Source organism: Sander vitreus, chromosome 1 (assembly GCF_031162955.1).
Source record: "Sander vitreus isolate 19-12246 chromosome 1, sanVit1, whole genome shotgun sequence".
Taxonomy (NCBI): Eukaryota; Metazoa; Chordata; class Actinopteri; order Perciformes; family Percidae; genus Sander; species Sander vitreus.
In genome coordinates, this window is record NC_135855.1 from 13,399,327 (window position 1) to 13,422,596 (window position 23,270).

The following is a 23,270-nucleotide window of genomic DNA, read 5'->3' on the forward strand; positions in this document are numbered from 1 at the left end:
ACATGTGAAAACTTGACCTACCTAACGTTTGGAAATCTAGCTGCAGTCCTCTCTCAACAGTATGAGTACTATGAGTCCGTCCCCTCTCAGTACACAGCTACAAACATTCACGCATTCATGAATCAGTGGAGCCACTTTCCAACCAGTCATTTTAAAGAGGGGTTCCGGCTCTCGGGTTAAACAACAGAGGCACTTTTCAAGAAGGCGGTTATACTCAGGACGAGTTTATGTACATGCTGCTGGAAAAATATTCTGACCCCACCCCCACCCCCTTAAAGAGTATAAGCCGTTATGCGACTTAATTTCAATCCAAAATGTTACATACCTGTAAATTATATACTGTACTTTATAGTTTAGACACTTAGACACAGTTAACATGTAAATATTGTCACTGTCACATAAAAATCTAAATACGCTGTATACTGTACCACCTCGAGTATATGTACTTACCAACCTGTTACATTAACCGTTCCATGTTTATTCCAGCACCCTTTGCACTCTGCACTATTGTCCTACTGTTTACAAATTTGAAATTTCCTTGTGTTGTTGTTTTATTTATATATATATATAACTTTTTTAAATGTATATTTATAACGGTACATAGTAGTCAAATGTTAATGTTTTATTGTATGTTTATGTTCATGGGTGGATCACGTCCAAACTGCAGGTGTAACAAACTGCAAAAATATTTATAATATGTAAAAGAGAAGAAGTCTGGAAAATCATGTTCAAATATCCTGAACTGCTGACAAAGAAGAAAAGATGCAAATGCAGCTAGCTGGCATGCTCGCCCCAAAATGACCAACCGTTGCAATGATTTAATCCCTTCACTTTTTCATTTGTCATTCATCCCGAATGCATGTACCCATTTGATACCCAGAAGCAAAAACCCTCAAAATGCAAACTGCTAATGTAAAAAACAAACATAAGAAAATATCACTTCAGAGTAACATTACATCACATTCGTTTAGCTGTCTTCACAGTGAAATATCTACTTGTATATTTCATTCTTATATATATTGTAATTAATATATATTTTCATTTATTTCTTATTTTTTTAAATTTTAAGTGTTTTTCTGCAGAGATATACACTGAATGTAAAAAAAAAAAAAAAAACATATCATGAGGGACATTTCCATAATGATAGTTACTTTTCCATTCACATCCCATGTAGCCCAGTTCAAAAATCCCTCTCATTCTCCCCATATTCTCCTCTGTGATTGGTTGAGATGGAAGAAGAGCCATTAACTAAGCATCAATTGCTTTTACCTGGATTCACCTCAACAGTGTAACTCATGACAAGCATGCCAAACATTCAGTGTACTTCCTGTGTGGTGTTGACTGACCTGGCTCTGCCGGCTGCTATCCTCTGACCGCAGTTACCATGAGGGTGGCGGAGGTGGGAGAGCTGGTAGTATCTGTCCTGGCCTGGGGCCTCGTCGGCGGGCAGGGCCTTAGGGCTGGCAGCGTAGATAGTGCATCCCATGAACACCTCCTGGAAGTCACCCTCAGTGTCCTACAGCAAGCAAAGAGGAGCCGTTCTCGAGGTATCCTTCCTCCGAGCGGCCTGTCCTGATGCCAGCCAGCTGCTCTGCGCAAAAGCCATTGGCTCAGCACATTGCTATCTTAACCCCTCCTTCCCTCTGAATCTCTCCTCCAGGCAGCCTCGTTCTCTCTCTCTCTGGCCCTCCTCCCTCTGCCGAGCTGAGAGCATCAGGGATAATCAGATTTCCCATTTACACTCAACAAAATCATCCCTAGCGTAATCGCTCCCTGTCACTGATGTTGCATTATGCTAATGCACACAGCGCACTGTCAGTGCAGGAGCATTAGGGGCAGTTAAAAATACCCTAACTGACTGATAGGAGTGAATGCCGCAGCAGATGCAGATACAGTTTCTACAGTGTGTATGTTAAAATGATGTACTGAATGAGTGTGGACTGTTTGACACCTAGTTAAATACAACTAGGTTTGCAACTACTAATTTTTTTAATGTTTCTATCTATCCAAAGATATTCCATTTAAAATGATATATAGAGCAGAGATATATTCACTGAAAGATCCCCCCCAGAAATGTTTGAAGACATAAAAATACTTTCCCCCCTCCACACACACACAGTTAAACTCTGATTTAAGGGTACCCCATGCCAAGATATACACTATGCTGCAGCAGCAAAGGAGCAGACTGCAAGCTAGTAAACAAGGATGTAAACAATGCCGGATTTTGTTTCAGGATTACGTACTGAATCAAAACTGAAACGTTAAAACATCTGAGAAATCGTACAAAGGTGCAGTGAAGTGTTTCCTGAACAGCATATGTATTAAATCAAATGGCCTATATTGTGTTAAACCAAACCGGCTCAGGTACAGGAATTTAGTCAGCCGTAAAACTCCCTAAAACATTCAGCTGAGACCGACTGTGGCCACTTTAGAGACACTGCTCTCCTGTGGCCAAATGCCACAGTGCAATTTCCATATTCTAATGTGCATTTCTAGCACCATCATAGTCACTTTTAAATATTAATTAAAAAGCAATGTTGGACACTTACTTCCTGCCTTCTGACTATAAAAACATTTAAATCAGTTTACATTACATGTCATTTAGATGACGCTTTTATCCAAAGTGACTTACAGTTGCTATACATGTCAGAGGTTGTACGGCTCTGGAGCAACTAGGGGGTTAAGTGTCTTGCTCAGGGACACATTGGTTGATGTATCGCAGTGGGAATCGAACCCAGATCTCCCACACCAAAGGCACGTGTCATATCCACTGCCCCATCACCGCCACCACTGGTTGAATGTCCACGTCTCACTAACAGATGAACCTGTGTGGCAAACTGTTAATTCTTAATTCAAACTCTTAATTTATATGTAAAGTAAAACCTTCTGTAAAGTGAAGTATTACTTTGAAGGTAACACCTGCACAAAGAAGTTGCAATTGGCATCGTTTAACAGCATTATCTCGATTCCACAGCATCCACAGAGCAGAAGCCATTGAACAGTTCCCAGGACAGATTGTCTCATAAAAAGATTTATTTTTTTCCAGCCCAAATTTACAAAGGCAAGTTACAGAGTATTGTATAAAAAAGAACCATGGCAATGTACACTTTACACAAACTCCTGAAGGGAGGGAGAAAGGAGGTGAGGGGTGAAGCGTTCTGAATTTCTCACACAAAGAAAATGAAGACATTGTAAACATCCTTGCAAGCACCAGAACTGGTACTCTGGGGGGAGGGGGAGGAGGGAGGAGGAGGAGGAGGGGGGGGGTGTGACAGCAGGTGGGTCGGTAAAAGGACAGAACGAGCAAGTGTCTCTGTGTTTTCACAGAAGAATGTTCAACTAGGCACCAATTGAGACAACTGCTGGCCAATAAATATACTCTTCACCATGAAACAAATACAGTCTTGCAAAATACAAGAGCCAAGCACTTTCCAATATGTTGATAGCAAACATTACTTTTCTGGCTTTTCATACATTTCAGTATATAGGATTTTTCACTGGGCTTTGCTTACTACTGAGATAACATTACTACTCTCAGAGAGAGAACAAATGCACTTGTCACAACCATTGTCTGATAAAACTATATGTACTGTATGCAGTCTGCTGGTACTAAAACCCACTGACTTTAATGACAACATCACAGCTGCCTAGATTACCCTTACAGATTAAGTACAAGTCAAACACCACCACATTCAGCTTTTTCATGTCAGCCATTCTTCTTCAAAATGCGCAAAAAGTCAAAAGACAAACCCATCTTGCAAACTTCCGTGGGACAAGAAACTGGCAACTTATTTACTGGGAATGTCCGTGAACCTCAAAATGAATTGCTGCAGTTTCACAATCACGAGCAGTGTCTCAACAAACAGCTAACATCCAACTTCAGAGGGTATTAGATGTGAGATTAACTGGTGAACTTGAGCACATACAGTATTTAATGAGAACAAAAAACAACAACAATGGGAACATTAAAAGTGTAAAAACCAGAATCAATACAAACTGAATGACATGGTCAATATTCTACTCTGATTAGAATGCATCAGAGGAACGTAAAGACCGTTCACAACCCGCAACAGCATGGTGTGGCGTAAATCCTTTAACAAGTCCCTATCCTGAGCCAATTTGTCATTTATGAATGAAACCACTACAACAGAACACCCAGCTCAGAGCAGAGAATGTGCTTTTTCTCTCCCCCACACCCATAAACAGAAGCCCTCTCAAAATCGATGCAAAGAGCATCTGGATAGAATTTCACTTACAACCCCTGAGGCACAAGAGAACTGTAATTTAAAGCCACGATGGTCCTCTGCTAGAACAGAACCATGTCGCTTTCTTTCTGGAGATTTAAAGTGAATTTACAGAGTGATACCACCAGTTTGAGATCCAAAGGCAAGCCTAGAGTAACATGCTTCTTCTCAGCTGAACTTTGAGCCTCCTTACTTCTGTCATATGTGCGTGATCAAGGTGCCATTTCACTTGTTTTAACCATGTTAGCTTTTGCTCCAAGTCTTTCAAGGGCTCTCCCTTGTTTTTGTTTTTATTTCAGTTCATTGTCTGCATCTGATTGGCTCATGTCTGTTCTGTTAACAGCTGAAAGTTTTTGGGTCATCACCTAACTGCACAGGCAGCAACTGAACAGAGAAAGCTGGCGTCTGAGGTATCAGACTAATTGGCCCAGTTAAATCCAAAGCTAGCCGCGCTGGTTAGAAAACCATGCTAACTGTCCCGAGGTGAATGTGTGTTATGGTGAAGCCACACAAGCAAGCAAAGCACCAGAGACATTTCTGCCCTTTTGACAATGAACAATAGCCTGAAAAATCAGTCTGTTTTACCGTTTAGTTTTCACTTAAAGGTCCCATGGCATGAAAATTTCACTTTGAGTTTTTTTTTAACATTAATATGAGTTCCCCCAGGCTGCCTATGGCCCCCCCAGTGGCTAGAAATGGCGATAGGTCTAAACCGAGCCCTGGGTATCCTGCTCTGCCTTTGAGAAAATGAAAGCTCAGATGGGCCGATCTGGAATCTTCCCTTTATGATGTCATAAGGGGAAAGGTTACCTCCCCTTTCTCTGCTTTGCCCGCCCAGAGAATTTGGCCCGCTCACAAGAAAGAGAGAGACATCATGGCTTGCAAAGAGCGAAGCATGGCAGTTGGTCAAGGCCACCACCCCCACCCACCTCTCCTCCTCAATAGCATTTAAAGCTACAGACACAGAAATGGCACATCCTATGGAAAGCTCATTGTGGGACTGGCTCTAGTGGCTGTAATTCTGCACCAAGGCTGAATTTCGGGAAAGAGACTTCAGAAACAGTATTAGGGACCACTAAGGCCTATAGAAAAGCATCCAAAGAGCACCATGTCATGGGACCTTTAATCTGTCAGTTAGAGTTGCCATCGAATCACTGAAAAAGATCTGAGATGTGGACAGTGATTCGGAGGTCTGGGTCCAGTCTAATTGCACACTGCATGTTGGGATTAATGTGAACCTAGCTTGATGATAAAAAAAAAAAAAAAAAGTGCAGCAAGACAACCAAAGCAGGGGAAAACAAGCAGTACAGCAAGATGTCTAGAGAATCAATGATCCGAGCACATGATGTTAAACGCTGTGAAGGCTGAAAGCTATTTAACAGTGACAGTTTTTAAAACAGTTGCGTGCGGGGGATAAATATAAACATTTATGCACATAAAAGTAGGCAAAAAGTCTATATTACAGCAGAAGAAATACACAAGTTGAGTGAAATTTCACATTGTTTACAGAAACGGAAAACGATCAAATGCGACGAGCTGGATGAAGCACAAGCTTACAGTAAAAACCTAAAGAAAAAAAACAACAAGTGGCCAAAATGCAGCGATGGCAACTCCCCGCGAATGAACCGCTTGCTAATGTGGCTTCACCGTTTGAGTGCAACGACAGATGTGACGCTTTCATTGTGAGGAAAACAGGACTCATACCAGCATCAGACACATTCAAGGATGAACACAATGATATGGAGTACAAGTGTTAAGTATTACTGAGAAAAAGAAAACATGAATAGTGTTTATTCTCCATTGAGGTGTGTGCGGTCCCTTCGCAAAAAAACATGACGACATCATCATCCCTGAAACAAGAACTGAGGGTTCAAAGGAGGATGGATATTGACAATGATGATGGAAAACAAAAAAAAAACTTCAGTCTCGGGCTCTCAAGTCTCTGAAGAAAGCAGCTGTTGCCATATTCCCTCTCCCCCACAAAATATAGCCAAAACATGTGTCAAGTTAAGGATGTACTGTTGTTTCACGGCATACAATAAGCCAAAGACATAGAGTTGAAATCATTTCAATATGATTCACTTTTTCTTTTCAGTCTTTAATTTAGTTTGACTCCCCTTTCCCATCAGCCACCCAACTCCTCAAAAAAAAAAAAAAAATCCCCTGCCAATTTCTTTCTGCGTGTGACAAAAAAAACAACAATGCAGTCAAAGAAAGAAAAGAAAAAAATAAAAATAAAAAGCTGTTCTGGCAGTCCAATAGTCTCTTTTTGCATTGTATTTGTTGACAGTGCAAAGACTAGATAATCAGCGGGGTTGGTGTTTTTCTCTGCATGGTGAGGCAGAGTGATGGCTTTGAACCTGGGTTATTATCAGTTCTGTTACAGTCCAAGGTTTGGACAAATTTGGGGTTCGTTTACGAGGGGAGGACAAAAAACAAAAACAAAACGGCAATCTGCCTAGCCTCATGGCAGACGAACTAAAAATATAGATTGAAACACCATTCAACTGATGTCTAAAAAAGGTAACACCCGGGAGACTTTCTTCTCATGTGAGCCAGTCACATGAATCTTTGCAGGGTTGAGGTGTGACGGTCAGGTTTCCCTGCGAGAGAAAACAAAAGGAAAGACTTGTTTATTACCAGATGACTTTATTATATACAGAAACAAAAAGAACAGGGTGCTGTTTAAAAGAGTGCGACTCTTCTCTATGAGGCAGGTGGTGTAGTGACTGAAGTATTTGTACTTTTAGGCTACTTCATTCCTCTGCTTCACTACATTTCAGGGGGAATAATTGTACTTATAACTTCATTGCATTTATTTGAGAACCATATTTACTAATAAATGTATATAGATTATGATTTTACAATACAATCATCTTTAAAAAAAGACGATGCTTACCTATACACACACAACTGTATGTAAACACTCTGACCAACCACAACATAAAACGCTGTTTACACATTAATGCATACATAATAATAGTAATACTATAATATATACAGTAATGTAGCACTGTGGGAGGGGCCATTATGCATAATTAGTACTTTTACTGTTGATACTTAAAGTACATTTTACTGATAATCAGTGATGGGAATAACAGCGTTATAAATAACGGCGTTACTATATTTGAAGCAGTTTTTTTTTCATCAGACCAACTAGATGTGCACGACACAAGCGCATAAATGCTGACGATTGGCTGAGGTTGAGTAAAATGTCATGGTTAGCCAATCAGAGGTAGAGTTGGGCCGGTGTTCGAAAGCACGCATAGTCAGACACACAACGAACAACACAAGCGAGTCAGTCAACGAGAGAGAGACAGGTATGGCGTTATGAAATCAAGGAGAGGGTTAACTTGTCCCGCTCCAGATTTCCCACCGTGGTCAGAAAACACAGGGGAGACACTTTGTTTCTCTCACTATGACTCTAGAGTCGCTACTCGCTCGAAAGCTAATCGCCGTCACTCTCTCACTTCTCCCTCGCTCTATCACCTACTCCCCACACACACACACGCCGGCTCGACGCACACACCAGCGCACAAGTATAAACATCAGGCCACTTACGTTATTTGCACTACAAATAGTGTATATTTGTTATTTATTTTTGGTATACTGCTTAACAAGCATAATTTTATTTTCCCCAGTTGTGGCCTGTTGAGGTGCTGTGTTATTTGTATCGATTCACTATATAAACATAATATCTACATACATGGCATTTGATTGGAGGCTAGTCTCACTTTGTCCCACAGCAAAAAAGTTTAGATGTGTGTACATTGTTTCTGTTAATAATGCATTGTATTAAGTGTCCATTTCATTATAATATTCAGATTTATCATAATTAATTGAACGTGCACATGCATTTTAAGTTCCATTAAAGAGGGGTAGGTGGAGGTGGGGTCACATTTGAGCATTTAAAAATGTACTTGAAAGTAACGCAATGGTTACTTTCTGAAGTAACTAGTTACTTTCGTAATTTGTAACTGAATAACTAATTTAGTTACTTTTTGGAAGAAGTAACTAGTAACTGTAACTCTATTACTTTTTAAAAGTAACTTGCCCAACACTGCTGATAATACTACTGTACCTTTACTTAAGTAAGAGTAGAGGACGTTTACTTGTAATGCAGTATTTTTGGTGGTATTTCTAAGTAAAAGTATGAATACTTTCACCACTGGGGGCTGTTCATTTTAATGTGTTAGACCTGCAGCCTACACTCAGTTGCCAGTTTATTAGGTACACCTAACTGAAATTAAAGGCCGTTTTACAGCTTTCGCCGTAGCCTACGTAAGTGGCCTGGTGTTTATACTTGTGCGCTGGTGTATGCGTCGAGCCGGCACGTGTGTGTGTGTGTGTGTGTGTGTGTGTGTGTGGGGGGAGAAGTGAGAGAGTGACGGCGACTAGCTTCAGAGCGAGTACCGACTCTAGAGTCATAGTGAGAGAAACTGCTTTGTGTTTTCTGACCACGGTGGGAAATCTAGATGTGTTTCTATTATTTTGTCCTCCCCCATTCATATCAATGAAGGTAGGCTAAATGATAGAATCCAACTCTCTGTTGATTGCAATACAGTTTAAAAGCACCACAAACGCCATCCTCCAAAATTGACCACAAAGTTGAATCAACGCCATGCATTTATTTATCAAATGACTCAGTTCTCATTTCAAAGAGCTGCCACCAGAGGGCAGTGCAGGCTGCTCCGGCTCAGTGTCTTGGAGGGCTGATTCCACATCTCTATTATCAACACTATGATCCATTTGTCCTCAGAGGACCTACTTAGGATGGATGAGCTGAGGGGCTAAATGCTGCACTGCATATTGTACTAGATTGCAGCAGAGTACTGAGGGCTTTGTTTGGCCAGGATCGGGTTTTTTTTTTTTACAGGTTGCCGCCTCTGAGTCTGCAACATAAATGTTGTGAGGAAAGAGTAGAGAGCAGGGGGGGGTTTCCACTTCAAATGAAATAAACCAGGACAATGAAACCAACTGTTATCATCTGTGCCAGTACTCATAACCTAAGTATACTAGCTAACTAGAGTTGCATGTGAAGCAAGTCTGCCACCTGCATTTGTCAGGTTCGCAAACACTGCTATCAGTTTGTGTATCTGTAGGGTTGTGTTTTGTTTTATTGTCAGTCTTTCGAGTGTCTCTCCAACTAAGGGGGGGGGGGTCTTATCGTTCTCACCTCCGTGGTGGCGGGTAGAGGGAGGGGGTTGCTGCTTGTTGGCTGGCAACAATAGCTGATGAGGAGAGACCTATGGTGAGTTGTAAAATGTATGGCTATCAGTGATATTTCCTATTTAGGTTCTGAATTTAGATTGCTGATTGGTCATCTGCCAAAATGTAACAGTCTGCATCTACTTACAGTAAATATTCTGAATTGTGGGCCTTTTTTTTAAAATTTAGGTAACAGGCATTAATATACTTTGCATGTATAGTACCTTCTTAAGTATGTAAATAACATTTAGTGCGGTGAATCTATTATCAAACAGCGAGATAGAACGACTGACTGACCTGTGGCGTAGGACAGGTCGTATTGCCCTGAGAGCAGGGGGTATCCCAGGTGGTGGTGCGAGGGCATGATGCGCTGGGAGGGTGAGGAGCGTGGTCGGTCCATGTCTCTTTCTCTTTCCCTCTCCCTTTCCCGATCTCTGTCTCCACCAGCTCCTCTGTCCTGCTCCCTTTCCCTCTCATGAGGTGGCTTGTCACCCACTGTGGGGGATTTGCTCTTGTATTGGCTGGCGTGCTGATGCAGGATATCCAGGGCTTTGGAGTCCGCTGCCGTTTTGGTGACAGTAGGGCTAGCGCGAGATTTGTCACCGCCTTCCTCGGCTCCGGCCATTTTATTGCCATATGGAGAAAACGGATAGCCTCCAGGAAGGTACGAACCTAAGAGTGATGAAGAATATTGATGGTTCAAAATTGGGTTTATGTGGAATAAAAAAATGTGACAATTGATGATTGACTACTCTTCATTAATGCTTACATCAATCAAGCTGAATAGTCAACACAATTGATTTCTGGTCACCAACCAGTCCATTTTGACTTCTGGACAAAATGTCACAGCATCTACTAAATGAAGTTGTATCCAGGTACTGACAGTTTAACGGAACAGTACCCGCATATTTGCTCTACATGGGATCATTTCTGATCACACTGTAAATATTGCAATGTGGTTGACCACATTGAGCCCAATGGGGTGTTTTTATTTGATTTACAGAAGTTGGCTTAAGACCAGCATTTTTCTCTGTGTGAGCTATCAATAGTATGGTTGCCTCTTCATCTGGTGGTGAATCACAAGCCATGGTGGTGTGATAAAAACATAAGCATTTATTTCTCTCACATTTAGTATACACATATTAGGGCTGTTGGAGCGAATTCCGAAAGTCGAATATAATTCGAATAGTAAAAAAAAAATCAATACTATTCGAATGCTGTAATTACTATTCGAATGTGATTTTTTTTTTTTTATAAATAGGTTGGTTAACATTAGCTAATCTTCCTCTTCTCATGTCTGATGAACAATAACTTACGGGAGTGAGAAACACAAGGCATTGTGAGCTAACGTTATGTACCGAGTAACGTTAGTACAGGGGGGAGTGACAGGCTGCGGCAGGGAAATAGTTTTAACATGACTTTAAAATTGACATCCACCGAGCCAAAATGCTTGTTATCAATAGTTAGCTAGCTTGTTCTTGTTTCCTAACTGCGTCGTGAGTTATAGTAACGTTAGCTTAGCTGGGAGCTTCATGGAGACAGCTAAAGTTAATGTTAGCGGCGCCCTACAGCTGTCAGAGTTAACTTTGACTTCATATATTACCTTCTAATAGCTGTATTCTCAGTAATGTGACAATCTGCAAGAAACAGGTTGCTAATAAATCACTCAAATAGTACTGGCAGCACCGTTTGGCTTAGTTATCGATGCCGTTAGCATCGAGGCTAACACTTTTGTTACTTAGTTTATGACACATCGTTTCGGCTGTGCTTTCTAACATGATGTCATTGTGCTAACCGAGAAACGCTAGCCATTACAACAGAGCTGCTTCAATACACTTGTTAGATAATGTTTCATTAGAGTTCTCTGTTGATTTGTGTTTGATGCTGTGTGCTAGTGGTGGAAAATGATAGTAAACAGAGAGCGGTGTGCCAGGAATGCAATGCGCCATGACGTAGATCCCCTTCAAGGCCAGGCTGATGTTGGAAGTCCCTCTAGTGGACAGAACGTGTAACAACAACCATATGCTTATAGTGGCAGTGACAATGCATAAGCCTGAGTAGTGTAGTACATATTAATAACAGACTATGCAATTCAAATGGTATTATAGAGGAAGACTGAGAGCTCTAACACATATAATATATTCCCTGGGCTACATACTGTATCAGACCATTTCAGGAATTTGTGGATTTTCCCAACTCCTTCAGTATTTCTGCAACAAAACTTAAGAATGGAAGGATTTTCTAGTGTATGTTATGTATACTTTTCCTCTAATCATATTTAGAACCACACAGAACCAGAAAATCAGTCCTTGATTGATTTGATCTCTCTAACTAGATTACTCCCATGCTGCGTTTTGCCCCCATGCTCCATCAAACGATTACAATAATTTCTAGTGAAACAATACAATACAAGCTGCAAACTGAGTTTTTGTGCAGAAAGGTAGTCAGTTGTGAATGAAATTATCACAAACGCACTCTGAGATCCTACGGAGACTGGTACTGGTACAACAGACAATCTAAGGCTGTACTTACAAATCCTTAGAGCCATTGTGTTTTCAAAACAAATCATTAAAGCCACATTGACTATGTTGCCTTCCCATCTAATTTAAAAGCCATAGTACACAGGTAGGGTCAACAGCTTAAAACACCATTCTAAATCAGTGCTGATTTTAGTCTGGCATGTGTTTGACCCAAAGAAACCACAGGAACTACTGATGACTTGTACCAAATTAATGATTAAACTCACTAGCCAAAAGAAGATTACAAACTGGCTGACTTTAGCTTACAAACGTCACCAAATCAAATGAATGATTAATATTTACACATATTTGGAGTTAATGAAATGTCATACCTGGGTAATTCGGCATCATGACTGCGGGCATGCCCCTGTATCCAGGGTGGTTGGGGTCATAGCCTTGTCCATAGGGGTAACCATGCATGTAGGGCATGTAGCCTTGGTGCTGTGCTAGTGGTGATGAGAACTGCATGTGTGGATTAGAACGAGAGTCTTTGCTCATGGCCCGGTGGTCCTCAGAAGTGATTCTGGGATCACTACCATCTTTGCCGTCCTCCTTGGGCCCACTTTGACTGTCCTTGGGCCTGGGCCTGTCATCCTTTAATTTACGATCCCGTTCCCGTTCTCTGTCCCTTTCATCTTTCCATCGAGGTGGTTGTTGCTGGTGTTCGTCTTCTGCTTGGGGTTTCTGGCTCTCGGGGTACTGCTGAACACGGGAGAGAAGGTCAGCACAAATCAGCATCTACATGTTGACAGAACTCTAAAACATTCTCACAATAGATTCACAAGCATACATTCTAACACTGTTGTTCTAGATTGGTGTTTACCTGTCTGTACCACATGGCCTGCTCCATCCCTGCTTGACCTCTGGACTCCAGTGCTTGCTTGGAGTCTTCCTTTCCATGGTGGCCCCCTTCAGTCAGCTTCATCTTTAGCCCCTCAGCTTGCTGGGACTTTGGGTCCTCCCCCTTTAGGCTTCCAAGTGATTTGGAGGAGGGCTCAGAGGGTGAGTCCCTGGATTTGCTTGGGGGCTGCGGCGTCTTTCCAAGGTCTGACTGACTTGGTGCTTTGGAGAGGCTTGGCGGCATCGGGCTCTTTTGTTTCCACTCCTCCTTCATGGAGGCTTCTCGTTCTTTTAGGGCTATGTCGGACTTCTTCTCAGCACGGTGCTGTTCAGCCATCTGTCGCTGCCGCTCCTCGTACTGTTGCCGGTAGGCTGGGTTGGTGTTCATTAAGTGGTTATGGTAGGCTTGATCGGGATGGTATGCATATGGGGGCACATAAGCATACTGGTTGTAGTAAAGAGGTTGCATGTACATGTTGGATCGCTGTTGGATAACTGAGGGTTGCTGCTGCTGTTGTTGTTGTTGCTGCTGTTGTTGTTGTTGTTGCTGCTGCTGTTGCTGCTGCTGCTGCTGCTGTTGTTGCTGCTGCTGCTGCTGCTGTTGCTGCTGCTGCTGCTGCTGCTGCTGCTGCTGCTGCTGCTGCTGCTGCTGCTGCTGCTGCTGCTGCTGCTGCTGCTGCTGCTGGCCAGGAGCAATGATGTCAGGTTTGCGGTCTTCATGAACCTCAACCTTGACTTTTTCCTCAACTTGGTCCTGGTCCTCTTCCCTTTTGATCTTAACCTGACCTTCAGCCACTGGCGTTCCTGGATTGGGCCCACCAGGACTGGGGTTTACGTAATTGGGCGAGTAATACGTCTCATAGCCAGGATAGTACGGGGAATCTTTGTTGGGTGTTGGGTTTGGAAAGAGTGCTTTTTTGACACTTTCCCTGATGCCTTGGTCCTCTGTCCTGACTTTCACGCCTTCTATTTTTCCTTCACCATCCTCACCAGCATCTGAAATGTCTGAATACGCTGGGCTATTGGTTTTGACTGAAGAGTTGTCCGCACCATTCTGGTTCACTACGTGAAGTGGCGTGAGAGGCTGTGGCATCCCACTGCCGTCTATCCGACTGGCTACACCAATGGATGGGCTAGGGGCATTGTCAGAAAAGCTGTAAATTTTGTCAGCCTCAGCCTTGATACTGGCCAAACGACTCTGATGAGGATCCGAGGAACCATTGAGGAGTCCTTCCCCCTTATTGCCTTGATCAGAAGGTTCAGAGTATGATCAGCTTTCCGTCCTCCTGTTTCCCTCCCTTTCCCGGAGGCTTGGGGCTGTCAGCCTCCTTCCCACCATCTTTTTTCTTCTTGTCTTTCTTTTTCTTGTCTTTGGAGCTACTTGAGGCAGAATCTCCGATGACAGGGGGTTTAGGCTGTGTGCCGCCCTTCATTTGGGGACTCTTGGGAATCCCTTGTATCATTGGGGTAAGCCCCGGGGAACAATTTGGGTTTCCAGGAGGAAAAGGGTACATCTGCTGGGACGCTGTCGAGCCAGGGCCAACGGACCGTGGTGACTTCATGTTTTTCTGGGGCATTTTATCAGCCTTTGTGCCAGCCTTTTTAGACTTGTCTGATCCTCTCTTATCATCTATGCCATCATTACTGGCCTCATCAGTAAGGCATGGCCCATCTTCACACCCGTCTGTCGGAGTACCTCCCACCTCTGGATCTGCCTCAGCAATTTTCTTTTTACTCTGCTTTGAACCAAACTTGCCAGGAGATGGTGAAGGACTTTGTGCATCAAAGTTCCTGCCTTTTGGAGTAACTGAACGTGCTGGAGACAAACATCCTTTCTGAGAGATAGAGGCTCCATTACAGTTCCCTGGTTCAGGGTGGAGAGTTGAGTCCTCTCCATATTCACTCTCTCCATCTATTTCCAACTTAATGTCATCATCATTGTGAGCGCGGGCTTGGTGGTACTTGAGACCATTGATGTGCTTGTACTTTTTGTTGCAGTTAGGGTGCGGGCAGTCAATGAGAACTGGAGAGGGGCAGCTGCGATCGAGGGGAGGTGGAAGTGGCTCAGTCTTAATAGAAGGAATAGGGAGACCTGTTGGTCCCACCCCTCCACTGTTGGAATTTGTACGCATACGTTTGTTGCCTTTGGTGTCCTCGGAGCTGGAATTGGGTTCCATGTCCGAGGCTGGTTTGGTCTTGCGTTTTCCAGCTGAGGAGGGACTGGCCTTGATATCCTCTGTGGTGTTGTTAGGCGGGGTACGGCGCTCTGATGGCGTCTGGCTGCCCCTTCTGCCCTTGCTGTTAGAGGCAGCACGCGTCTTGTTGTTGTTGGTGCCCTTGTTGTCTGAGGAGTTACTGTTCTCGGTGATAGGGGTGTTGCTATTCGGTCTCATTCGCTTGCCTCGACCACGGCCATTTCTCATCTCTAGATCGCTTGTAGGGGATTCACAAAACCTGCAGTAGTGGCAAAAATCATGTTTAAAAATTAGTGATGGTTGATTTCAAAACAAGTTGTGTGTAAACTTGATCTTAATGCTACAAAGATAAAAGTAAAATTTGTATTTTCTTTACTCTACATCATCATTGGTGCACTAAACTGTTTAAAGTGTAATGGAGAGTACACTTATGTATTAAGATGTGACAAGTGATCTTTTATTAAATACACTTGTATCTGGAAGGTCCAGATGTGTATCACAGCTACTGTGTAAATAGCAGTTACCTATCATTATCTGCTCGATAACCACACAAAAGAAAAACATTTGATTGTCGAGGTAAAAAGAAGAAAAGGTCCCTTTTTGGCAACTCTAATGCTCTTGAAATGCCTTCATAGCTAAGCGTTTGAAGACATTATTGCTGATACTTATGCTGCTGTCTGAATGCTACAACCACAGTCCAGCAGTACAAATATATTGCATTCTTCTCTGTGCTTAAAAACTGGATAAGAAAGCCACTGAATAGGTCTATAATGTTACATGTGACAACACTGACACATTTGTTTGTGTTTGCATACCATACATTGCTGCTGCAGAAGTAAACCCTCCGAAACTATCAAGTCTAGGGTTGTGTTTTGATTTTGAAAGGTTATGTTTGAAATGAAGTAATCATATTACAAGCCAAACCAGTTCAGTATTTTTTTTTATGTTGAAATTAACTGTTTATTGTGATATTCTAATATATACTGTACAATGAGGAATTCAAGTAGCCGTCAAAACACTAGTACAGCTGGACTGGAGTATGTGACAACTTCGCTGTCCACTGAATATGACGTGTAACCCCGGCCCATTTCCAACACCTGAGCTAATTGGTATGCATTGCTCCTGGGTTGTGACCCTGGTCTTATCTAAATTGTCATCAACAGGGATCAACCTGTGCTGACTGGCTTGGTTTGAATTGACAAAGAAGGGTTAAACACGGGTCAGATAAACCTGGTCCCCGACCCTGGTCATTGGTGTGAAAGAGGTGTAACCAAAGCCACATGACAACTCAAAAGCATGTATACATCATTTGAAAAGAAAGCAGTGAACATTCTAGCTGCTTTGTAATCAAAACATAGAGTCCATTTTAATTCTACGATAGTCATTCAAATACTTAAAATAGCAGTTTGGCTTTATCTCTCCATAACAGTAATGTAATTATTTTTCTGCACAGCACTGAAGGTTAGCAATCTGTGACAAAGAGAGACACCGGGCTGGTATGACTCACAGCTTCCTCTACAAGCCTCTCCAAACAATTTCAACCCCAGCAGGGGATGTGAATACATCCGTAGTCTGGCAGTGGTAGAGGAATTTAGACTCATTACAAGCCCAAGTTTATATTCAGTCCGTTGAAAGCTTTCTGAATTATTCATGGTGTGTCCCTAATGTAGTCGTGCAGCAAACTGTAAGACTATTTTGGTGCAAATACAACTCAGCAAACCTCACTTACTGTGCAAACTGCACTTAGTGAACATTGTGATACATTAGTGTTATACAGCCCCTCCTTGTTTTTTTATTAGCGCTGCTTTAATCTTGTTGTTTTTTTTTTTCTATGGCACTTGACCATGCATTACAAATATAGATTTATATTAACATTTAGATTTGGTGCAGGTGCTCTAAATCAAAGCAAGTGCATGACAATGCACTTTACACAACCTGCGTATTTTGCATAACAAAGGCAAATACCCAGAAATTACAAACACCTTAAGCTACCGCCCACATATTATGATCTAAGAAATTGCAGCCTTTGTGATAGAGTATGTTATACAGTGTTGAGGAAAAGCTATTAGTCCAATGATTAGATTCTGCAAGCTGGCTTGTTAGAGTAGCTTTCTATTTCCACTTCTTCCTCCTAGGACATCAGCCATTTGACAATGAATCCTTTTCCCTCAGACTCCGGATAAAGGCTAAAGCGTACTTGGAAGGTCCAGCTGCACAAGCATGTTAGTGCACGATGCCGTATATCCTTGAGCTGATGCTACTACAGCAGATTCATATCACACAGAATATGAAAAGGTTAAGAAACCAAGTGCAGCTTGGATAGAGGGACTGCATCAACGACTGATGGAACCGGGAGCTTTTTTTTTTCTACCTTGACGTTTACAACTACCATGTGTGACAGTAAATTCTTAAGTGCAGACACAATGCAAAATCAGTGCGTGTAGCTTTAGTTTAAACAACACCAGACAATGATGTAACATTAATAGAACAAGTGCAGATTAGATGATGCATATTTAAATATCACTATACGCTTTCTCCAGTTCAAATAAAAACCAAACGGGGAAGCGCTTCCTACCTGGGGGGAGCCCAGTCATGCCGTGTACAGTCCAACAAGGTGCCCACGTATGTCTTGTTTCTCCAAGTAACATTAACCACCAGCATGCCTGTGGGATAAGAAAACAGAGGCCATTATTTTGTGTCAACTATGACAATAATGCAAATTACACAGAACAAAATATGAGTATGTTTTACAGGGAGATTAATATATTATATACTGCCTGTACTATGTGAGCAAAAAGTGCATCGTTGCTGCTACATCAATGTGTCTTTGCTGAAGGGTGTCGCATGCAAGACAGTTATACAAGTCAAAGAAGCTTTTTTAATCTTCACACGGTAAAGCTGTAGGGCCAAGACTGACTGATATCTTCAAATTGACTCGAACAGACTTGACTGCAGTCAGTGTTGTAGAACCTGTATGAGATACTGGCGGAAGGTCTCACTAAGTATGATCACACGGGGGTTATCGGGGAATACTCGCTGAACAGCCTTTTTCATTTGAATAAGCCATCTCACAGCGCAGAAGATTTCCCTGAAGGAGATTCATTTGGAGGCAACTCCTTTTTTTCTATCTCACTTTGCAGCCCAGAAATGTACTACTTTGGGGAGAATATGGATCTACTACTACAGCTTCTTAAAAACAAACAAGCTCATGGGTTAAACCAATTCAACATGAATGGTTCAGTTTGACAGACTGTAACTGAGCGTACAAGAGAAGCTCCTTGACTTCTCTGGTATTGCTGCAATCTGTCACACTTAGACGCGTCTGCGTTGCCATTTGGCTCGTGTGAATTTGGTACCACTCGGCATGAGCTACACAATCCGACCTGCAGTGCGATACCTGACCTCCCAATTAAAATCTAAAATTTGTTCCAGACGATCACATGACTATGTAGGGTTCTCCTTAAGAAACCAAATACTGTTCGTCTGGCAACAGCTTGTCATTAGAATGTATGCATGTATGTATGTATGTATGCATATTTGTACAAGATCACTATACTAAAACCCTTTTTTCTGTTTAACACATTTTATTGATTTTTGCCAATAAAAAGACAATTCTGAACAACAAGCAGTTCAAATCTTGGCCATACAAAAGTGCAGTACAAGTGGTATAGAACAGCAATATAGCAATAATCAAATCTAAAACCCTTTTTAACACATTTAACTGCAGTAAACTCATGTTAGTGCAAAAATCATAGCACGGAGTGGACAGCATGGTAGAGGCAGACAAATAATAATTTGCAATTCATGCACGTAGATTCAAAAGTAAATCATCAACCAAACAGCTTCAGAGGATTAGGAGCAACGACCGTGCACAAAAACATTCTGAATTTATTGCCCCCACCATCCCCCTCACTCCCTGGTGGTGACCTCAGCTTGCCACTTCAGCACTGCAGAGAAACTGGAGGCTGCAGTGAGCCAACTTATCTAATGGCACAGGAATGCTGGCGGGCAGCTTCCGTCCCTCCGAACATTTTATTAGCTTAGGAAACTGCTCTTGCTCACCCTGTTTTCCCTCTCTCCGTCACCCTCACACTCGTTTCCTCTTTTCAATGGTATAACCATCCCCAGCTTACAATATTTTTCCCTCCCACACACAAGTCACAGCTCAGACCTCATTTTTCTCTTGCTGCCTCCGACATAAAGCAGCGAGTGTATAAAGCATTTATATATGTTTACAGGAACCTGCTGACACTTGGCCACAAGTCTCTTCCTTCACTCTATGGCCTGAAAACATGAGTACTCGGTCAAGGCTAGAGTCAACTGCAAATGTCGTTGAGGAGAGGTTCTCGAGTTCAGAGTTCTGTCACATTAAAAGAACACAGACCTTTTCTTAAACGCCTTCAACAGCCCGCCCCCTTTAGCTCTCCAAACACAAAATGGCTCTGGCAGCTGGTTGTGGCAGGACGTAAATCAAGGCAGGGCAAATGAATGAGTCGTCTTTCATGATGTGCAGGGGTCTTCCCTGCTTTCTCTTGCGAGGGGGTTTAGAAATTATACCGTGAGTTGTTAAAAGTCTTAATGATTTTAAATTAGACTCCTCGCTTTCAGTAGCTGTGACAACAAATAGGCATGGATGGAATTTTAGTGTTTATGGTACCAGTACTAATCACAGTTTCTTAAAGAAATACTTCAACATTTTGAGAAATAGCCTTATTTGCTTTTCAGCTGAGAATATTTACCTCGTCATACCATTTGGCTGTTTGATACAGATCACTGTCCTGTTGGAACATAAATCTTTGTATCGGGTTTTCCTTAGGAAGTTCCCTGTATTTCCCCTCAACTACAACTCTCACGTGTCTGCTGGTGAAAAGCAGCCCCCCACTGCTGGGTTGCAAACATTTTGCTTCGTAAAATGTGAACGTGATGAGAACATGTGCAGTGATTAAATGGCCATAAATCTTATTTAGCATTTACACTCCAAATAAGCTGTTGAATGAATGGCCAGAAATAATTTGTGTTATCAGTGGCAAAAGGTGAGTAAACACCTTAAATCATTAAGCACCGTATAAAATGTAGCCTAACTACTACTGTATATTTGGATAAACCATGCTGGAAATGTACCAGCACATGGATAGGGCAGCAATGGAAATACACATCCATCATCACTGACAAATAGGCTACAGAAAACATTATAGGCCAATAGCTCCATTTTCACTTCATTAATTTCTTTACTTCTTTATTCGTTGACATGCCTTTTTCTAGACTCTATGCACATGTTTTTTTGTGTGGTGTCCTGCTGGCCCCCCTCCCATGTTGAAACCAAAGAGCTCTATAATCCAGTCAGAGTGGTTCTTGGCTTCTGGGTCACCTCAGATCTCTGCCTCTGCAATACTTTCTGTGAATGCTAATAAAGTAGTCCCTTCAACGTTATGTGGGACATGTCAAGGATATTCAAAGGAATGGGTATGCTTCTTAACTCAAACGGGAATGGCGCTAAAAAACAAACAAGAAATAGTTTCTGACTCAAAATGTCGCAGCACTTCGTGTTTAATTAATTTGTTTTAGGAAGGCAAGCTAAATGCATGCTGTTCAAGGCTTTCAGAGTTTATATGCTGTATAGTTTACAGAAACTGGAAACGACGAACCAAGTTATCATATCATATTCCTCATCTCTGGCTTAAGGGAAAGGGGTTTTCACTTGCTGGCATTACATTTCCAAACCACACAGTTTCATTTTTAAAAAGTGTGAAAAAAAAAACCTGGATTATTGGCAGAAAACTATTTTTACATCATTGTTGCAATACTGTCAATTCTACTTGACTCTTCATATGGTACTGATTATTTACTGGAGATAATTCTTTCTGAGCAAAGTGAAGTCCAACAATCAGTTCTACCCTCCTACGTACAAAAGTAGACATATTTTCTTATCAAAATTGTAGCTTGTTCGTCATAAAGCAACTTCAGAATCATTGTGACGATACTGACTTATTAAACAATGAACTGATATGTTGATTGCACATCCATTAGGCTGCTTCTATGCGGAATCTACTTTAGACTCACACTGTGGTATTTCACATAATTTACAACACATTGTTTTCACTGGACTACTTAATAAAGTCCCTTGACTTGGGGGGGGTGTGTGTGTGTGTTAATTCATGGAATGTCTTGGCAATATCAAAGAACTATGCTCAAGGGTATGCAAAAAAGATTAAGTTTCAATGCTGAAAGCCATTTAAATTTATCCGCACACTTTCATCATTGGAATCATTTTCAAGCTGTCGGGGCAAAGATGTCAACGCCTTGTCTAAACATGGAAAGCCCTTGACAAAACAACTCAAACAAATTTCGCTGTGGCAGAAAGCAAATTACACAAGAAACTGAGAAGACTTTCCATGCATGATTATTTGTTTACACACACACAAGGAAGTTGCATTTCAGTGTTTGTGTGAGCCACGATCTCCCTCTTTACTCATTACATTTGTTTCTGGGGAAGAAACGGACGGATTTAGAGCAATCCCAGTTCCCCCTCAACCACCCCCTTTGTGTCAGCCTTATTAGGGTCACTCATGACAGCTGAGTGAAGCCCACGTTACTGAGAGGATTTGGCCTGTAATTTTACCAGTCATTTCCTTTCAATGCTGTCGAACAACAAATGGCAGACCGCCTTATGCACCAAACTCCACCGCGCACTCGTATAGAATTACTTGAACAAGAGGGGACAAATTAAGTCAGGAGTAGGTTTGTCTGCTGCATGGGTGACTACTACCCCCCCCCCCTTAACACATTTCATTAGGTTGCAGCGGGGCCAGAATATCAGGTCCTCTGCTGCTGGTGAGGGCCAGGAGTTCATTGGCTGACCTCTGCTCTGCTTCAACTCAACAGGAATTCAGTGGGGTTAATGGCATTTTCACTGACTGACCTTGTCAAAATGCCTTTGTTATCTTTGAAAATGGAAGATCACTTCTGTGTAATGCCTGGGTTTGACGGTTCTCGCAAATATCACAGTAACGGTTTCTATGTGTCTTGTAAATGTGTCTGATTAAAACAAGGCAAGTCATGATTAAAGAAAATACTCAATTGCCAGCACTTGCAATTAACACCTCTTGTACACCTTCAGACACTTAAGTATTATTGACAGGTGTTACTTTGTATGCTGCTAGAAAACGGCTCTTTTCATATCCCCATTTTATCTGCACTAAAGCACCACTCATATCAAGGTTGTATGTAGACGAGAAAGTGAGAACAATGAGAAAAGTAGTGTCAGCATTCATTACGGAGAGAAGACAAAAGATAGCCGGGTGCTGCCATGAGCAATAACTATAACATTGATAAATGAAGCGTTTGAGCATTCAACTGTCTGAGCATGTTCCCAACAGTCCATTTTAAGAGTGTTTCTGCACTCGTGGTGCCTAAAATGAAGCCAAGCTTGTCCGGTTATGTCAGTGTCAGAATACAAAGTCCTAAACCTGACCTTATCCTAAATCCTGGGCAGACAGGAATTTAGGACAAAATGCTACGAGTCACTTTCAGCAATGGAGATGCTGGTGATATAGCGAAATGTAGTGCTTGTAGTATTTTAGTATTATGTTCATTTGCAAGTGAAAGTCACACTGTAGAGATAGAATGATTTGTCCATTAGCTAATTAGTTGATCGACACAAGATTAATCAGCAACTACTTTGATTTAAAATTCTGCCAGTTCCGGTTTCTCAAATGGATTTTCTGTTTTGTCTCATTTGATATTTAACTAAATATATTGGGGGTTTTCGACTGTTGGTTGTACAAAACAAATGGTTTTACACCAGCAGTTGGTTTCAGTTGAACATTATGTTGCTATAGCAACTACTACTGGCTAAAGTTCCATCGCAATTTAACGGCTACCGTTACATCATCCACTACTTTATCAGATCTGTGACAAAGCAAATATTGACAGGAATCATTTCTCTACTCCCCAAATGCTCTTATCCCATTATCTGTAGGTAATCTACTGTTACAGCGGTTTTGTAAATTGTTTATATGTATTTGTTAGTTTAGTTGTTCTATGCATCAGTTAAATGCTAAGCCAAGCATGTCTGTGGCTATCATGTTGCTAATTCAACATTCTAAGTGATTGTTAATTACTGTTAATTATTACGGTCATGTAATTCGCTATATTCGCTAATAACTCATTTGAACTCTTGTGAACTCCATGTATATGCTTACTAGATTCATTCCTGAGTTGTACTCCTTAAGGTGACGTAATGTTGCATGAGGACCAATGTAACA

The 23,270-nt window shown here is 41.7% G+C and overlaps 2 protein-coding genes across 5 annotated transcripts in view; both read right to left on the minus strand.

Annotated features, from left to right (window-relative positions):
- gramd2aa (GRAM domain containing 2Aa) overlaps positions 1-1,889 on the minus strand; it is a 36,931-nt gene extending 35,042 nt beyond the window's left edge. For 2 of the 4 annotated variants that reach the window (XM_078271445.1, XM_078271525.1), the window contains exon 1: positions 1,347-1,889. In XM_078271445.1, coding sequence (XP_078127571.1) covers positions 1,347-1,486 — 140 coding nt within the window. In that variant the 5' untranslated portion in view covers positions 1,487-1,889. The remainder of the gene's footprint in view (positions 1-1,346) is intronic. The other 2 variants (XM_078271693.1, XM_078271776.1) reach the window with 2 other exon arrangements.
- Positions 1,890-4,594: 2,705 nt separating this feature from the next.
- The window catches only part of znf609b (zinc finger protein 609b), a 79,838-nt gene continuing 61,162 nt past the window's right edge, over positions 4,595-23,270 (minus strand). The window contains 6 exon segments of the mRNA XM_078271324.1: positions 4,595-6,847; positions 9,750-10,124; positions 12,304-12,673; positions 12,795-14,081; positions 14,083-15,265; positions 17,582-17,669. Coding sequence (XP_078127450.1) covers positions 6,804-6,847; positions 9,750-10,124; positions 12,304-12,673; positions 12,795-14,081; positions 14,083-15,265; positions 17,582-17,669 — 3,347 coding nt within the window. The 3' untranslated portion in view covers positions 4,595-6,803.